At 41.1% G+C, this 20,366-nt stretch overlaps 1 protein-coding gene across 3 annotated transcripts in view; it reads right to left on the bottom strand.

Annotated features, from left to right (window-relative positions):
- Nucleotides 1-20,366, bottom strand: part of LOC126248967 (serine protease svh-1-like) — a 455,562-nt gene that overhangs the window by 167,420 nt on the left and 267,776 nt on the right. For all 3 annotated transcript variants that reach the window (XM_049950539.1, XM_049950521.1, XM_049950530.1), the window contains one exon: nt 18,560-18,686. In XM_049950539.1, coding sequence (XP_049806496.1) covers nt 18,560-18,686 — 127 coding nt within the window. The remainder of the gene's footprint in view (nt 1-18,559; nt 18,687-20,366) is intronic.

Raw genomic sequence — 20,366 nt, 5'->3', positions numbered from 1 at the left:
AGTACGAGGGCAGTTCAATAAGTAATGCAACACATTTTTTTTCTGAAACAGGGGTTGTTTTATTCAGCATTGAAATACACCAGGTTATTCCCCAATCTTTTAGCTACACAACACTATTTTTCAACGTAATCTCCATTCAATGCTACGGCCTTACGCCACCTTGAAATGAGGGCCTGTATGCCTGCACGGTACCATTCCACTGGTCGATGTCGGAGCCTACGTCGTACTGCATCAATAACTTCTTCATCATCCGCATAGTGCGTCCCACGGATTGCGTCCTTCATTGGGCCAAACATATGGAAATCCAACGGTGCGAGATCGGGGCTGTAGGGTGCATGAGGAAGAACAGTCCACTGACGTTTTGTGAGCTCCTCTCGGGTGCGAAGACTTGTGCGAGGTCTTGCGTTGTCATGAAGAAGGAGAAGTTCGTTCTGATTTTTGTGCCTACGAACACGCTGAAGTCGTTTCTTCAATTTCTGAAGAGTAGCACAATACACTTCAGAGTTGATCGTTTGACCATGGGGAAGGACATCGAACAGAATAACCCCTTCGGCGTCCCAGAAGACTGTAACCATGACTTTACCGGCTGAGGGTATGGCTTTAAACTTTTTCTTGGTAGGGGAGTGGGTGTGGCGCCACTCCATTGATTGCCATTTTGTTTCAGGTTCGAAGTGATGAACCCATGTTTCATCGCCTGTAACAATCTTTGACAAGAAATTGTCACCCTCAGCCACATGACGAGCAAGAAATTCCGCACAGATGGTTCTCCTTTGCTCTTTATGGTGTTCGGTTAGACAACAAGGGACCCAGCGGGAACAAACCTTTGAATATCCCAACTGGTGAACAATTGTGACAGCACTACCAACAGAGATGTCAAGTTGAGCACTGAGTTGTTTGATGGTGATCCGTCGATCATCTCGAACGACTGTGTTCGCACGCTCCGCCATTGCAGGAGTCACAGCTGTGCACGGCCGGCCCGCACGCGGGAGATCAGACAGTTTTGCTTGACCTTGCGGTGATGATGACACACGCTTTGCCCAATGACTCACCATGCTTTTTTCCACTGCCAGATCACCGTAGACATTCTACAAGCGCCTATGAATATCTGAAATGCCCTGGTTTTCCGCCAAAAGAAACTCGATAACTGCCCGTTGGTTGCAACGCACATCCGTTACAGACGCCATTTTAACAGCTCCGTACAGCGCTGCCACCTGTCGGAAGTCAATGAAACTATACGAGACGAAGCGGGAATGTTTGAAAATATTCCACAAGAAATTTCTGGTTTTTTCAACCAAAATTGGCCGAGAAAAAAAATGTGTTGCATTACTTATTGAACTGCCTTCGTAGATGTCCTCAGCATAGCAAAGCAGTTTAAGTCGCAATCCAGTTTGTATACCAGTCAGGTTCCTTTCAGAGTATGCTGGTACAATAGCTCCATATTTGGCAATTATATACAACCACTCACTCACAGAAAGATCTGTCCCTAAAGACTGGAAAATTGTTCGAGTCACACCAATATCCAAAAACAGAAGGAGGAGTAATCCACTGAATTACAGGCCCATATCACTAATGTCGATTTGCCGTAGGATTTTGGAACATATACTATGTTCAGATATTATGAAGTAACTCAAATAAAATGATTTATTGACACATAGGTGGCAAGGATTCAGAAAATATCGTTCTAGTGAAACATAACTAACTCTTTATACTCATGAAGTATTGAGTGCTATAAAGAGGGGATGTAAAATTGATTCTGCATTTTTAGATTTCCAGAAGGCTTTCAACACTGTTCCTCACAAGCATCTCCTAACCAAACTGCATGCCCAAGAAATATCGCCTTAGTTGTGTGACTGGGTTCATGATTTCCTGTCAGAAAGTTCACAGTTCATAGTAATAGATGGAAGGCCATAGAGTAAAACAGAAGTAATATCCTGTATTCACCAAGGGAGTTTTGTAGGCCCTCTATTGCTCCTGATCTATATTAATGATATAGGAGACAATCTGAGTAGCTATCTTAGATTATTTGCAGATGATGCTGTCATTTACTGTCTTGTAAAGTCATCAGATAACCAAAATGAATTGTAAAATGATTCTGATAAGATATCTGTATGGTGTGAAAATTGGCAATTGACCCTGAATAAAGAAAAGTGTAAAGTTATTCACTGTTGTTTGTTGTTGTTATGGTCTTCCGTCCAGAGACTGGTTCGATGCAGCTCTCCATGCTACTCTATCCTGTGCAAGCTTCTTCATCTCCCAGTACCTACTGCAACCTACATCCTTCTGAATCTGCTTGGTGTATTCATCTCTTGGTCTCCCTCTACAATTTTTACCCTCCATGCTGCCCTCCAATATTAAATTGGTGATCCCTTGATGCCTCAGAACATGTCCTACCAACTGATCCCTTCTTTTAATCAAGTTGTGTCACAAATTTCTCTTCTCCCCAATTCTATTCAATACCTTCTCATTAGTTATGTGGTCTACCCATCTAATCTTCAGCATTCTTCAGTAGCACCACATTTCGAAAGCTTCTATTCTCTTCTTGTCTAAACTATTTATCATCCATATACATATAACATTGAAAAAGTTTGTAGAAGGACAAATAATTTTGTATTATCATGAAATAGGGGAGATAGTGCCAGAGACATGATACATGAATTGGAATAGCAGTCATTAAAACAAAGCCATTTTTTGTTGTGGCAGGATCTTCTCATGAAATTTCAATCACCAGTTTTCTCCTCCGATTGTGAAAACGTTCTGTTGGCACCCACCTACATAGGGCGAAATGATCATCATAATAAAATAAGAGAAATTTAAGAGCTTGTTTTTCCTGTGCACCATTCAAGAGTGGACCGGTAGAGAGACAGCTTGAAGGTGTCTCAGTGAACCCTCTGCCAGGCACTTTATTGTGAATAGCAGAGTAATCATGAAGATGTAGATGCAGAGAAATGTCCTGCCCACTATCCTTCCCACACCTCCCACATGTTATTCTGTAGTCCACCAAACCTATACAATATACTTGTCATCCCTACACAGCCCCTAGTCCCAACGACTTACCTCATGACGTATATCCTTGAAATAGACCTAGATGCAAGGCCCACCACCACCTACTCCAGTCTGGTCAAAAACATCACCTGTCCCAACAAAGGCAGGGCTACCTGTGAAACCAGTCATGTGATCTAAAAGCTAAGCTGCAATTTCTGTGCTGCATTATATGTGGGCACAACAACCAACAAGATGTTTGTCCCCTTGAATGGCAAACAACAAAATGTGGCCAAGAAACAGGTGGACCACCCTGTTGGTAAGCACACTCCTCAACATGACATCCTTAATTTCAATGACTACTTCGCAGCCTGTGCCATAAGGATCCTTCCAACAAACACCATTTTTCCTGAATTGAATAGGTGGGAACATTCCTTGCAATACATCCTATGTTCCCATAACCCTCCTGGCCTCAACCTTCGTTAGTCGTTGTCCTCACTCATCCAGCCCCTTCCCTGATCTCATCCACCACTAGGCAGCCCTCATTCCACCAACAGACCCAGTATTTTTACATCTCTCCTTTTTCATTACCCCCTCCCCCCCCCCCCCCCCCCAGCGTCTTTCCTTCTCTCTGTCTAACCTCCCAACCGCACCTAGCTGACCTACCCTCTCTCCAGCTCATTCCTGTGCACTCCCCAGCTGCACTTCACTGTCCCCCACCCCTACCCTACTATCCCTCCCCACCCTGTCACAGCCTCCTCCTTACCCCCGTCTAGTAATCATCATACACTAGTGCTGCTGCTCGCATTGTAGCTTCAGCTGCCTCTGTGACTCAGTCATGTGTGTGAGAGCTGCGTTTGCTTAAGTGTGTGTGTGTGTGTGCGTGTCATCTCTTTTTGACAGAGGCCTCGTTGGCCAAAAGCTTTTTGAAACAGTCTTTTTGTTGTGCCTATCTGCAACTCTGTATCTCTGCTATATGGTGAGTAGCAACTTTCCTTTTCATAATATTGTTACTTTTTTATAGTAACGCTTTTGACGTCCTTCTTGACGTGTTAGCTCTCTTCCCAAAAGGTTCATTGTACCCACTAAACTTATGTCCTTCCTCTTCAATATTTCAGCCAGGTGTGAATAAATTATCAGTTGACCTATCATTTCTACTTCTCAGTAATGGTACAACTTATTCAGAAATGCTAAAACTTAAGAAATTATCTGATTCTTTGATCAACTTCCCAGGTATGCTAACCAGCATTTGACGGTAAATTCTGGTACTTTACTTGCCATGTATTGTGTAAATTTGCATCTGGCCGTAGCAGGAAAGGATTTTTCTTCAGTGATGGTGCTTTTTTCGAGGGAAAAATTTTCAAAGAAATTAATTCAAGCTTATGTGATCAAAGCAGACTAGATTATTTTGATTTTAGCTGACCTTTGTTCCCCGATATCATAACATAAAATAATAGAGTCTCAATATAAACAATATAATTAATATTAATAATTGATATTGTTGTGGTCTTCAGTCCAGAGACTGGTCTGATGCAGCTCTGCATGCTACTCCATCCTGTGCAAGCTTCTTCATCTCCCAGTACCTACTGCAACCTACATCCTTCTGAATCTGCTTAGTGTATTCATCTCTTGGTCTCCCTATACGATTTTTACACTCCATGCTGCACTCCAATACTAAATTGGTGTCCCTTGATGCCTCAGAATATGCCCCGCCAACCAATTCCTTCTTCTGGTCAAGTTGTGCCACAAATTTCTCTTCTCTCCAATTCTATTCAATACCTCCTCATTAGTTAAGTGATCTACCCATCTAATCTTCAGCATTCTTCTCTAGCACCACATTTCAAAAACTTCCATTCTCTTCTTGTCTAAACTATTTATCATCCATGTTTCACTTCCATACATGGCTAAACTCCATACAAATACTTTCAGAAACAACTTCCTGACACTTAACTCTATACTCAATGTTAACAAATTTCTCTTCTTCAGAAGCGCTTTCCTTGCCATTGCCAGTCTACATTTTATATCCTCTCTACTTTGACCATCACCAGTTATTTTGCTCCCCAAATAGCAAAACTCATTTACTTTAAGTGTCTCATTTCCTAATCTAATTCCGTCAGCATCACCCAATTTAATTCGACTACATTCTATTATCCTCGTTTTGCTTTTGTTGATGTTCATCTTATATCCTCCTTTCAAGAAACTGTCCATTACGTTCAGCTGCTCTTCCAGGTTCTTTCCTGTCTCTGACAGAATTACAATGTTATCGGCGAACCTCAAAGTTTTTATTTCTTCTCCATGGATTTTAGTTCCTACTCCGAATTTTTCTTTTGTTTCCTTTACTGCTTGCTCAATATGCAGATTGAATAACATCAGGGAGAGGCTACAACCCTGTCTCACTCCCTTCCCAACCACTGCTTCCCTTTCATGCCCCTTGACTCTTATAACTGCCATCTGGTTTCTGTACAAATTGTAAATAGCCTTTCGCTCCCTGTATTTTACCCCTGCCACCTTCAGAATTTGAAAGAGAGTATTCCAGTTAACATTTTCAAAAGCTTTCTCTAAGTCTACAAATGCTAGAAACGTAGGTTTGCCTTTTCTTAATCTTTCTTCTAAGATAAGTCGTAAGGTTAGTATTGCCTCACGTGTTCCAACATTTCTACAGAATCCAAACTGATCTTCCCCAAGATTGGCTTCTACCAGTTTCTCCATTCGACTCTAAAGAATTCATGTTAGTATTTTGCAGCCGTGACATTCAAAACTGATAGTTTGGTAATTTTCACATCTGTCAACACCTACTTTCTTTGGGATTGGAATTATTATATTCTTCTTGAAGTCTGAGGGTATTTCACCTGACTCATACATCTTGCTCACTAGATGGTAGAGATTTGTTAGGCCTGACTCTCCCACGGCTGTCAGTAGTTCTAATGGAATTTTGTCAACTTCCAGGGCCTTGTTTTGACTTAAGTCTTTCAGTGCTCTGTCAAACTCTTCATGCAGTATCATATCTCCCATTTCATCTTCATCTACATCCTCTTCCCTTTCTATAACATTACCCTCAAGTACATCGCCCTTGTATAGTCCCTCTATATACTCCTTCCACCTTTCTGATTTCCCTTCTTTGCTTAGAACTGGGTTTCCATCTGCGCTCTTGATATTCATGCAAGTGGTTCTCTTTTCTCCAAAGGTCTCTTTAATTTTCCTGTAGGCAGTATCTATGTTACCCCTAGTGAGATAAGCCTCTACATCCTTACATTTGTCCTCTAGCCATCCCTGCTTAGCCATTTTGCACTTCCTGTTGATCTCATTTTTGAGATGTTTGTATTCCTTTTTGCCTGCTTAATTTACTGCATGTTTATATTTTCTCCTTTCATCAATTAAATACAATATGTCTTCTATTACCCAAGGATTTCTATAAGCCCTGGTCTTTTTACCTACTTGATCCTCTGCTACCTTCACTCTTTCATCTCTCAAAGCTACCGAGTCTTCTTCTACTGAATTTCTTTCCCCCATTTTTGTCAATCATTCCCTAATGCTCTCCTTGAAACTCTCTACAAACTCTGGTTCTGTCAGTTTATCCAGGTCCCATCTCCTTAAATTCCCACCTTTTCGCAGTTTCTTCAGTTTTAATCTACAGTTCATAACCAATAGATTGTGGTCAGAGTCCACATCTCCCCCTGGAAATGTTGTACAATTTAAAACCTGGTTCCTAAATATCTGTCTTACCATTATATACTCTATCTGAGACCTTCCAGTATCTCCAGGCTTCTTTCATGTATACAACCTTCTTTTATTATTCTTGAACCAAGTGTTAGCTATGATTAAGTTATGCTCTGTGCAAAATTCTACCAGGCGGCTTCCTCTTTCATTCCTTACTCCCATTCCACATTCATCTACTACGTTTCCTTCTCTTCCTTTTCCTACTATCAAGTTCCAGTCACCCATGACTATTAAATTTTCGTCTCCCTTCACTATCTGAATAATTTCTTTTATCTCATCAAACTTTTCATCAATCTCTTCGTCATCTGCAGAGCTAGTTAGTATATAAACTTGTACTACTGTGGTAGGCGTGGGCTTCGTATCTGTCTTGGCCACAATAATGTGATCACTATGCTGTTTGTAGTAGCTTACCCACACTCCTATTTTCCTATTCATTATTAAACCTACTCCTGCATTACTCCTATTTGAGTTTGTATTTATCTAACTTTAACCTATCCATTTCCCTTTTTAAACTTTCTAACCTACCTACCCAATTAAGGGATCTGACATTCCACACTCTGATCCGCAGAATGCCAGTTTTCTTTCTCCTGATAACAATGTCCTCCTGAGTAGTTCCCGCCGGAGATCTGAATGGGGGACTATTTTACCTCCGGAATATTTTACCCAAGAGGAAGCCATCATCATTTAACCATACAGTAAAGCTGCATGCCCTCGGGAAAAATTAATATTACAATTATTAACAAACTTGGAGTTTCCATTGTTGTGACGGATTTAGATACATTTCTGGTATGAGTGGAACAGTGCACAAGTGGTTTAATTCATACTTAACTGGAAGAATGCAGAAGGTTGAAATAAACAATACAGATAGTCTACAAAAACCAGCAGAGTCCTCTAACTGGGGAGGTATCAAGAATGGTGTCTCACAGGAGTCAGTCTAGGGCCCCTTATTGTTCTTAATATATATTAATGACCTGCCACTCTATATTCATGAAGATGCAAAGTTAGTTCTTTTTGCTGGTGACACAAGTATAGTAATCACACCCAAGAAGCAAGAATCAACTGAGGAAATTGCAAATAATGTCTTTCAGAAAATTATTAAGTGGTTCTCTGCAAATTGATTCTCACTAAATTTTGAGAAAACACAGTTCCTACAATTCTGTACAGTAAATGGTATAACACCATTGATAAATATAGACTATGAACGGAAGTTGGTTGCTAAGGTAGAATACTCAAAATTTCTGGGTCTCTGCATTGATGAGAAATTGAACTGGAAGAAACACATCGATGATCTGCTGAAATGGTTAGGTTCAGCTACTTATGCTAAAAGGGTGATTGCAAATTTTAGTGATAATATATCAGTAAATTAGCCTACTATGCCTATTTTCATCCATTGCTTCCATATGCCATCATATTTTGGGGTAATTCATCATTAACAGAGAAAGTATTCATCGCACAAAAGTGTGTAATCAGAATAATAACTGGAGCCCACCCAAGATCATCTTGCAGACATTTATTTAAGGAACTCAAGATATTTACAGTACCTTCGCAATACATATATTCACTTATGAAGTTTGTTATTAATAACCCATCCCAATTCAAAAATAACAACCAAGTGCATAGCTACAACACCAGAAGAAAGGATGATATTCACTTTTCTGGCTTAAATCTCACTTTGGCACAGAAAGGGGTGAATTATGCCGCCACAAAATCTTTGGCCATTTGCCAAATAGTAATAAAAGTCTGACAGATAGCCAACCAACATCTAAAAGCTCCTTCTACTCAATAGATGAATTCTTAGATATGAAGTACTGAAGAAAGAAATAAAAAATAAAAAAATAATTAATTATTTTGTGTAAATAAAACTTATGTTAAAGTGACACATTCCACGTCATTACGAAATATCATATTCATGATCTATGGAACAAGGATTAATCTATGTACTCTCCATCCAGGAGTTCAGTTCTGTTCTGAAAGAGAAGGACCCAACCAAAGGAGATTCCAATTAATAAACGGAATATTGTATATGAGGAACTATAATATAACGGGGTGTAAATGGGTTTCTCATCATCCCAGCTCATCTACAGCCAGTTATGCCAAAGTTTTCCATGACATGTCAACATATGGTCACCCGGGTTTCTACTCATCCATCCAGATGTCAGCCACTGCAAGGAATGCCAGCAATGGAAGCATGTCCCGCAGTTACCTCCAGGGCATTTTCTTCCAATTCCACCTCTAACAGTACAATTCCACCAAATCTGAATCAAGCTGTTGAAGAAGTTCACAAACTCAACAAATAGGAACCAATAGATAATAGTCTGCACTAACTACCTCACCCATCATGCTACCACCGAAGCTGTAGTGACTGCTGAAGCTCAGGAATTTGCGAAATTCCTTATATAAAAGACAATTCTGAAGCCCAGAGTACCTCATGTGATGTTCTCTGACAGTGGAAAAGTTTTACAGTTAAGAATGGTATCAGAGTAATTACATGCTGCAGCAGCACCCACATAATGATGACTGCCTGCTACCCACAGATGAATGGCCTCACAGAACACTTCAACAAAACATTGGCACACATGCTCTTGAGGTACAATGATTTTGAACAGAGAGATTGGGATACAATACTAACCAGTGTGAACTGGCCATTGTGACACTTGTATGTAACACAGCAAGAAAACCATTACAGGTTTCACACTGTTCTTTGTGCTCCATGGTCATGTAGCCAAAATGACAATGGATACACTGTTCCCATTTCAACCAGACAATACTCAGATTGACAACAGGAGCCCCTCATCATCATAATGGCCAAAGAAAGAAGACAGCTAATTTGCATGTGGACACTGGACACCTGGGAGAAGCACTAAGAGCAATATAATGACAAGATCTAACCAGTGCAAACAGCCTGGGAGACTTGGTATGAATTTCCATGACAGTGTGGAAAGTGGGACTATTGGAAAAGTTACTACAGCATTATTTTGGGCCATATCAATTGTTTCTTGCTTACTGGATGTCACACATGAAGTCAAGTATTACAATTGTTCATCAAGAAGACAAAAGAACAGAGATACTGTATCTTCCATATGAAGCCCTGCTACAGTCCAGAGGCAAAGACTGACAATAGGGGCTACAGGAAACTGAAGACTCACTTGGTGGGGGAGGGGCTACCTCTGACACTCATCATAGTGAAGAAGATAGTACAATACGGCTGTAAAGTAAGAGCTGTCAGTCACAAAGGACCAATGAGAACTTTTGAAAAAGCATGTTGCTTTTCTCCAGAAGACAGAGGAATGTTGTGATCTGTGCTACATGCAGTGTGGCACAACATCAGTTAGTATCACTGGCTGGTATGCTGTGAATTGCCAGTTCAAACCCAATTGTTGTTGTTGTTGTGGTCTTCAGTCCTGAGACTGGTTTGATGCAGCTCTCCATGCTACTCTATCCTGTGCAAGCTTCTTCATCTCCCAGTACCTACTGCAACCTACATCCTTCTGAATCTGCTTAGTGTATTCTTCTCTTGGTCTCCCCCTATGATTTTTACCCTCCACGCTGCCCTCCAATACTAAATTGGTGATCCCTTGATGCCTCAGAACATGTTCTACCAACCGATCCCTTCTTCTGGTCAAGTTGTGCCACAAACTCCTCTTCTCCCCATTCCTATTCAGTACCTCCTCATTAGTTATGTGCTCTACCCATCTAATCTTCAGCATTCTTCTGTAGCACCACATTTCGAAAGCTTCTATTCTCTTCTTGTCCAAACTATTTACCGTCCATGTTTCACTTCCATACATGGCTACACTCCATACAAATACTTTCAGAAATGACTTCCTGACACTTAAATCTATACTCGATGTTAACAAATTTCTCTTCTTCAGAAACGCTTTCCTTGCCATTGCCAGTCTACATTTTATATCCTCTCTACTTCGACCATCATCAGTTATTTTGCTCCCCAAATAGCAAAACTCCTTTACTACTTTAAGTGTCTCATTTCCTAATCTAATACCCTCAACATCACCCGACTTAATTCGACTACATTCCATTATCCTCGTTTTGCTTTTGTTGATGTTCATCTTATATCCTCCCTTCAAGACACCATCCATTCCGTTCAACTGCTCTTCCAACTCCTTTGCTGTCTCTGACAGAATTACAATGTCATCGGCGAACCTCAAAGTTTTTATTTCTTCTCCATGGATTTTAATACCTACTCCGAATTTTTCTTTTGTTTCCTTCATTGCTTGCTCAATATACAGATTGAATAACATCGGGGAGAGGCTGCAACCCTGTCTTACTCCCTTCCCAACCACTGCTTCCCTTTCATGTCCCTCGACTCTTATAACTGCCATCTGGTTTCTGTACAAATTGTAAATAGCCTTTCGCTCCCGGTATTTTACCCCTGCCACCTTTAGAATTTGAAAGAGAGTATTCCAGTCAACATTGTCAAAAGCTGTCTCTAAGTCTATAAATGCTAGATACGTAGGTTTGCCTTTCCTTAATCTTTCTTCTAATATACGTTGTAGGGTCAGTATTGCCTCGCGTGTTTCAACATTTCTACGGTATCCAAACTGAACTTCCCCGAGGTCGGCGTCTACCAGTTTTTCCATTCATCTGTAAATAATTCGTATTAGTATATTGCAGCTGTGACTTATTAAACTGATAGTTCGGTAATTCTCACATCTGTCAACACCTGCTTTCTTTGGGATTGGAATTATTATATTCTTCTTGAAGTCTGAGGGTATTTCGCCTGTTTCATGCATCTTGCTCACCAGATGGTAGAGTTTTGTCAGGGCCTGGCTCTCCCAAAACCATGAGTAGTTCCAATGGAATGTTGTATACTCTGGTGGCCTAGTTCCGACGCAGGTCTTTCAGTGCTCTGTCAAACTCTTCACGCAGTATCGTATCTCCCATTTCATCTTCATCTACATCCTCTTCCATTTCCATAATATTGTCCTCAAGTACATCGCCCTTGTATAGACCCTCTATATACTCCTTCCACCTTTCTGCTTTCCCTTCTTTGCTTAGAACTGGGTTTCCATCTGAGCTCTTGATGTTCATACAAGTGGTTCTCTTATCTCCAAAGGTCTCTTTAATTTTCCTGTAGGCAGTATCTATCTTACCTCTAGAGAGATAAGCCTCTACATCCTTACATTTGTCCTCTAGCCATCCCTGCTTAGCCATTTTGCACTTCCTGTCGATCTCATTTTTGAGACGTTTGTATTCCTTTTTGCCTGCTTCATTTACTGCATTTTTATATTTTCTCCTTTCATCAATTAAATTCAATATTTCTTCTGTTACCCAAGGATTTCTACTAGCCCTCGTCTTTTTACCTACTTGATCCTCTGCTGCCTTCACTACTTCATCCCTCAAAGCTACCCATTCTTCTTCTACTGTATTTCTTTCCCCCATTCCTGTCAATTGTTCCCTTATGCTCTCCCTGAAACTCTCTACAACCTCTGGTTCTTTCAGTTTATCCAGGTCCCATCTCCTTAAATTCCCACCTTTTTGCAGTTTCTTCAGTTTTAATCTACAGGTCATATTCAATAGATTGTGGTCAGAGTCCACGTCTGCCCCTGGAAATGTCTTACAATTTAAAACCTGGTTCCTAAATCTCTGTCTTACCATTATATAATCTATCTGATACCTTTTAGTATCTCCAGGGTTCTTCCATGTATACAACCTTCTATCATGATTCTTGAACCAAGTGTTAGCTATGATTAAGTTGTGCTCTGTGCAAAATTCTACCAGGCGGCTTCCTCTTTCATTTCTTAGCCCCAATCCATATTCACCTACTATGTTTCCTTCTCTCCCTTTTCCTACACTCGAATTCCAGTCACCCATGACCATTAAATTTTCGTCTCCCTTCACTATCTGAATAATTTCTTTTATTTCATCATACATTTCTTCAATTTCTTCGTCATCTGCATCTGGCATATAAACTTGTACTACTGCAGTAGGTGTGGGCTTCGTATCTATCTTGGCCACAATAATGCGTTCACTAAGCTGTTTGTAGTAGCTTACCCGCGTTCCTATTTTCCTATTCTTTATTAAACCTACTCCTGCATTACCCCTATTTGACTTTGTGTTTATAACCCTGAAGTCACCTGACCAGAAATCTTGTTCCTCCTGCCACCGAACTTCACTAATTCCCACTATATCTAACTTTAACCTATCCATTTCCCTTTTCTAATTTTCTAACCTACCTGTCCGATTAAGGGACCTGACATTCCACGCTCCAATCCGTAGAACGCCAGTTTTCTTTCTCCTGATAATGACGTCCTCTTGAATAGTCCCCGCCCGGAGATCCGAATGGGGGACTATTTTACCTCCGGAATATTTTACCCAAGAGGACGCCATCATCATTTAATCATACAGTAAAGCTGCATGTCCTCGGGAAAAATTATGGCCGTAGTTTCCCCTTGCTTTCAGCCATTCGCAGTACCAGCACAGCAAGGCCATTTTGGTTATTGTTACAAGGCCAGATCAGTCAATCATCCAGACTGTTGCTCTTGCAACTATTGAAAAGGCTGCTGCCCCTCTTCAGGAACCACACGTTTGTCTGGCCTCTCAACAGATACCCCTCCGTTGTGGTTGTACCTACGGTACGGCTATCTGTATCGCTGAGGCACACAAGCCTCCCCACCAACGGCAAGGTCCATGGTTCATGGGGGGTGGCAAACCCAATTACCAGAAATTATTTGTTATTTAGTATTTATTGTTTATGGAAAGTTATTAAACTTTCTTGCTTTTGTAACGTTTGTATCTCGTGGAATATTTTATGTCTGTACAAATAGCAGTCCTCTCAGTCCAGGAATTCAGTTCTGTTCTGGCTGTACATTGGTGTTTGTAATAAGCATGCTTTCCAGTGCTAAATGCTGTATTTCATCCATGATCTTGCTTTCATATTTGAACTTGATCATGGTTATGGTATGACAATAACTGTATCATGGATTACCCACAGCCAAGCAATTCCAGTGTAAAAAGATGCAATAATCACTTCAAAAGCTACAGCTTACATTGCAACTCCACATCACAGTCTCATATAACATAATTGTCTATTTGCTGATCTCTAAGATGATATACATACATAAAGAAACATAAAGCTGCTGTGGTTTCAGGTATACAGGGAGAAATAAAAGCAATAAGCGTAGCTACATTTCTGTAATTCTTGCAGTGCAGTCTCTGCTGAAAGGAAATAAAAGTCACAACATTTAAGGGGCTCCCAAGACTACAACTACACTCCTGGAAATTGAAATAAGAACACCGTGAATTCATTGTCCCAGGAAGGGGAAACTTTATTGACACATTCCTGGGGTCAGATACATCACATGATCACACTGACAGAACCACAGGCACATAGACACAGGCAACAGAGCATGCACAATGTCGGCACTAGTACAGTGTATATCCACCTTTCGCAGCAATGCAGGCTGCTATTCTCCCATGGAGACGATCGTAGAGATGCTGGATGTAGTCCTGTGGAACGGCTTGCCATGCCATTTCCACCTGGCGCCTCAGTTGGACCAGCGTTTGTGCTGGACGTGCAGACCGCGTGAGACGACGCTTCATCCAGTCCCAAACATGCTCAATGGGGGACAGATCCGGAGATCTTGCTGGCCAGGGTAGTTGACTTACACCTTCTAGAGCACGTTGGGTGGCACGGGATACATGCGGACGTGCATTGTCCTGTTGGAACAGCAAGTTCCCTTGCCGGTCTAGGAATGGTAGAACGATGGGTTCGATGACGGTTTGGATGTACCGTGCACTATTCAGTGTCCCCTCGACGATCACCAGTGGTGTACGGCCAGTGTAGGAGATCGCTCCCCACACCATGATGGCAGGTGTTGGCCCTGTGTGCCTCGGTCGTATGCAGTCCTGATTGTGGCGCTCACCTGCACGGCGCCAAACACGCATACGACCATCATTGGCACCAAGGCAGAAGCGACTCTCATCGCTGAAGACGACACGTCTCCATTCGTCCCTCCATTCACGCCTGTCGCGACACCACTGGAGGCGGGCTGCACGATGTTGGGGCGTGAGCGGAAGACAGCCTAACGGTGTGCGGGACCGTAGCCCAGCTTCATGGAGACGGTTGCGAATGGTCCTCGCCGATACCCCAGGAGCAACAGTGTCCCTAATTTGCTGGGAAGTGGCGGTGCGGTCCCCTACGGCACTGCGTAGGATCCTACGGTCTTGGCGTGCATCCGTGCGTCGCTGCGGTCCGGTCCCAGGTCGACGGGCACGTGCACCCTCTGCCGACCACTGGCGACAACATCGATCTACTGTGGAGACCTCACGCCCCACGTGTTGAGCAATTCGGCGGTACGTCCACCCGGCCTCCCGCATGCCCACTATACGCCCTCGCTCAAAGTCCGTCAACTGCACATACGGTTCACGTCCACGCTGTCGCGGCATGCTACCAGTGTTAAAGACTGCGATGGAGCTCCGTATGCCACGGCAAACTGGCTGACACTGACGGCGGCGGTGCACAAATGCTGCGCAGCTAGCGCCATTCGACGGCCAACACCGCGGTTCCTGGTGTGTCCGCTGTGCCGTGCGTGTGATCATTGCTTGTACAGCCCTCTCGCAGTGTCCGGAGCAAGTATGGTGGGTCTGACACACCGGTGTCAATGTGTTCTTTTTTCCATTTCCAGGAGTGTATTTTTAAATTTTTTTTTAAATGTGTTCTACATGGGGGTGACCCACTGTGGCGCTGTTAAACTGCTGTCAAATGGTGTTATTATGCAATATTATGCAATAATGGAGGTGATAAAACCTATTTTCAGAGACTTAGCAGCACCTGAACTGTTGAAAAAGTGTATTCACGGAAAAACTCAAAACCCCAATGAAAGTGTAAATAGTGTTATATGGTCGAGAATCCCCAAGACTGTATTTTTTGGAATAGAAACACTTCACTTTGATGTGTATGATGCTGTTGTGACTTTCAATGATGGCAACATTGTAAGGTGCAAGGTATTTAGAAATATGGGAATGAAGATAGGTTCTAACATGGTACGAGCGATGCTTGCTTTAGACAAGGAACGCCTTCAGGCTGCAGACAGGGCTGTAAAGAGTCTAGAAATACAAGCAAGAGTAAACAGGAGGAGGAACAAGAGGAAGCTGGAGGAGGAGTTTGCAGAGGATGAAGATAATCCATCCTATGGACCTGGAATGCACTAAAAAGTTAATCCAATCTTTGTCGCTCGATTCCCAAAACTTTTATTTTCTCATACTAATTACATGTTTTCTAAGGATCTTCCAAACATATTTGTTTCAAACTTACCTTCTGCATAATTTAACACAGCCTTTTTCCAAAAAACTGTATATTTTTGAATATATAAATAAAAATTTGCAAAAAAATGTTGTGAATTTTCATTACAATTGAAAAAAAAATCATCTTTAATAACTGAACTAAAATTTTGTAAAATCCCTGTGTTAAGTTGTAGCCCATATTCCAATAAATAATCTGTAAAAAGTTCAACTTCCTACCTAAAATACTTTGTGAGGAAAGATGTAATTTATAAGCGTTATTTTAACATTGCAAGTATAGGGCATTCCGGAGCCCCTTAAAAGTATTATGTTTATAACATTGTTGTTATAAACTGACAAAATTTCAAAATAGCCAGTTTGACTGCTTCTTTGGTTCTACTGATAAAGAGTGCAATCACTTTAGTGAAACATATTTTGTATTGTGTTAAGAGGACAGCAAATGAAAGCAGAATGTAATGTGTCATGACAGTAAAAGAACAGATCCATTTCCTGAAAAACTGGGTTCATTCTCCACTGCACCAATCCTAGTTTGGTTGTGTTGTGGTTCCTGGAAACCTTTCACTGTAAATGCCTGGATTTAATACAGATCTCATTAGTTTAATACAAACACATCCAGACACTCCAAAGAAAGCTTCTGTGCTACTGCTAATGAAGTTAGTAGGATTGTGATGTGTTCAATAATAATATTTATCAATTTGCTTGCACTCACACCTTTGCTGCTGCCTTCTGTATCCAGTGGGATATAATTATATGTTGTTATAAGTATTATCAGAACAAATACCCCGCCAAACAACAGAAAAATGTCACTCAACAACACACTTAGTGTTATGTTTACACTGAACTTTCAACTGTCTCCTTTCTCCTAGAAGTGCTAGTCCTGTGGCATAACAGAGGAGTCTCTGTGGAGCTTGTAAGGTAAGTAGGCAAACAAGTAGAAATCAAGTCTGCCCATTAGATTTGTACACATTGTGCTGCCTGCAAAAGATGGGAATCCTGGTTGTAGCACTCTTTCAACATATGATTTCAAACTGTCACGAATGTTCATCATAGCATATATGTAATCTCAAGAGTTATTTTTGACTGTAGCAGTACTGAAATATAGAGTATGTAGTATAACTTAACATAATCAGTATAAATTGTAAAGTCTCACTTGAAGCTGCATGAAATGCATTGTTTAGGATGTGGACTGTTGTCTGACTTTAAACAATTACATTTAAAATATTACAGAGCTGATCAAACCAAGTGACACTTAATATTGAGTTTATTAAGAGTGCTATTACTATTTTGTCATAGACTCATGATAGCATCAAGGCTTACAAGTTCACTACTGAAGCTGGGATGGAAGTATTGGAGGGAATATAAGAAGTTAATAATGTCTTAACATGTATGTGACAACTTTAAATTCATGGACGTAGCTGAAATTCAAATCAGATTCCTGCCATCCATGGGCAGCACACCACCATTTTTTCCTTCTGAGCACAGCTCACAGACTGTCTCAAAGCCTTACTTTCCTGTCCCATCCTTATTCTGCAGATACATTCCCACCAGATTGTCAGATTAGCACCTGTGAGAGAAAGAATGTAGAGGAAACTTGGACCTACAGACAGCATTAGGGTTTTTGCTGACAATGATTTCTTCTTTTTCTATGCAGGGTACATGCCGTGTTGGAAAACTGTACACTGCACCAGGATTTGAACCTGCATCCATATCTTTCTTGGGCAGTCTGCTACCATCTACACTATGCAAGGGCGTCTAATGGATCAACTTAAAGCTTTAATTAGCCTTAGGCTATCCTCAACTCAATCTCAGCAAAAGCTCTGGAGCTAAAGATAGCCAAACTCACCACTCTCTTGGAAATGCTAGTCTTACAGCACCATAGGAAAGCCTCTGCAGAGTACAGAAGGAATGAGAAAAGCATGTAATAAGCTGAAAGTCAATGTTATTTTTGTGATGCAACAGTTATAAGGGTTTTCTCTGTTTTATTTATTTTTTCAAATTAATAAAATAAATTATTTATTTCATTTGGTACTTAAATCCTGGTGTCAGCCTTTTAACTTACCACCACTGACACGATTTTCATGTCAAGTGTTTTAAATGTAAGTGTCTAGCATTAAGCAAATGCAATGAAAGTGTGAAGAGTTGAATATTGCTTCTGCCATGAACTGCACAATGAGGAAAAAGTTAAAAGCAGAACAAAACCTGTGACAGCTGGGTGTACCCAGGTAGCTCAGTGTTTGAGTCTCATGGCATACAATTTTAATGCACCAGGAAGATTCAACTGTACAGTGGCTTTAGGAGTAGAAATGTAGAAGTTGATGACAGTGAGAGAGAAGAAAGAGGGTTGTACACAATTTTAGGACAGGGCACACTTTTCTAGAATAGCCCACAAAAGCTGCTAAGCTTAATGTCTTTGTTTTAAGGAAGGGGCATCAGAAAGATGCCTCATGTTCTCATGTCATGAACTGAAATATTTTGGAATTAAACAGTAGTATTATAACTAATGTGCAATATGCTGCTTTCCATAATCTTACATCCCATCTAAAAACATCATGTTGTGAAGAGGAGAACCACAACAACCCTCATTAAAGAAATTTTCACATACCTTCCATTTCAACACGTCCTTCATTAGATAGGTTCCCACCAGCCAGACGAATTTTGTGATCAACTATTATTGAGGAACAGTTCCTTTCATCTGATCCATCACCGCAGTCATTTTTCCCATCACAAACCTACAAAAATATGGAAAATCTATGAAATGGTATTTAAGTGACATCACAAGAGAAAGAACTGGCACTTAAGTGCACACACACACACACACACACACAATGGTGTGATGGGAAAGAGGTGGGGGAGGGAAGGGTAAGTGGCAGGGAGATGCAAGGGTTGACAGAGTGTAGTACAACAAAAGATAGGCACAGGCATACAGAACTTGAGAAAACTCATTCTATTGCTAGTATGATCAATAGTATGTTATAGATGGAGATATTGGGGAGGGGGGATAGGTTATTGGGGTGAGGAGCTAAGTAGAAAATGAGTGGGTGACTGCAAAGATCCTATTAAAAAGTACTACATGCCCTTCAATGCTTGCTCAATACCTTAGGTCCATCACTGAATCTTTCTCGTAACCTCCACCAACTGCCCCCCCCCCCCCCCCCCCCCACCACCACCACTCCCAGTTTGCTCCACCAAAACGTTGTAATTCTTCCCAAAATTTTGCTACTTTAACCACCCTGGACACCCTAGTGTAAATAAATAAATCTGATGTGACTGCATAAACTTTTTCAGTGTATTAACTGATGATATTCTTTTCAGGACTGCAGCCAGATCACATAGTTATCTAGAAACAATGTTCAAGTGGTCTATCTGGCTGCCTTCAGGTGAGAACAGTGCTTCTTAATCTCAATGGAACTTGTTCCTACCTCAATCAGCAGCCATTTCACATGTCATGGAACACCAACAGTGTATGTGCCAGAATTTGTTGCTGCTGACCTCTGATGCAAGCACGGTGCATCATCCCTGTGGTGAAAACTAGTAGAACTATATCCATGTACACGGATTAATATATTCTACTGCCTGAGTCAAATACCACTGTTTATTTATACCAGATATACAGGATTCCTCATTTTTTACCCTTAAAAGTAGCTCTTGTCTCTCTTTGAATAGTCTGCCAGTCTAATTTTGATTGATTCCTGTAAGACACATACCAATAGAAAGACAAAGTGGCTACTATCCATTTTTCATCACATATCATCATATGTCCATTGATTACACAGTGCTCCACCACTGCAGATTTCTCAGGTTGTAGTAACTGTGTGTGATAATGGTGCTCAACACATATGTCCTGAATTGCGTGAATTTCTGCCAAATATACATTTTCCCACAATGGCAAGGGATTTTGTAAACACTGGACTTCCTCTCCTATGAATTGTCTTTAACCAAACCAAGGAGTGCTGTTAAGCTATATCTCTTTCAAGTCCTTCCAAACTTTGAAGATACACCCCCAGTATATGATTGCATAGCAACCAATACACACATTTACTGGTTCTGGTGACAGTCCAAACTTTAAAGCATGACAAATCTGTTTTTCAGTGTAGTTGTTCTCCTTGAACATGAGCTTAATGTGTTCTAGCTCCTGTGTGGTTTCAAAATGGGAGATCTCATAACCCCTCATTGCTAATGTCCTCAGGATCCCCATTCATGGCCAGACTGTACATGACTGTTTTCTATGAATACTGTGTCCCAAGTCCCAACATCCTTTCTGTACAGCCATTCGTTCAGAGATGAAAGCTTTCAGTACTCTTTGACCTTTTTTGTAAACTTGGTGCTGGGATGAAGGCGATTAAAATGATCTAGGAAATGGTTTTAAGTGTCTAGTCCATATGGCATTTTATCTATTTGTTGTTGTTGTT

The sequence above is a fragment of the Schistocerca nitens genome, chromosome 1 (assembly GCF_023898315.1).
Source record: "Schistocerca nitens isolate TAMUIC-IGC-003100 chromosome 1, iqSchNite1.1, whole genome shotgun sequence".
Lineage (NCBI taxonomy): Eukaryota > Metazoa > Arthropoda > Insecta > Orthoptera > Acrididae > Schistocerca > Schistocerca nitens.
This window is presented reverse-complemented; position numbering and strand designations above follow the sequence as displayed.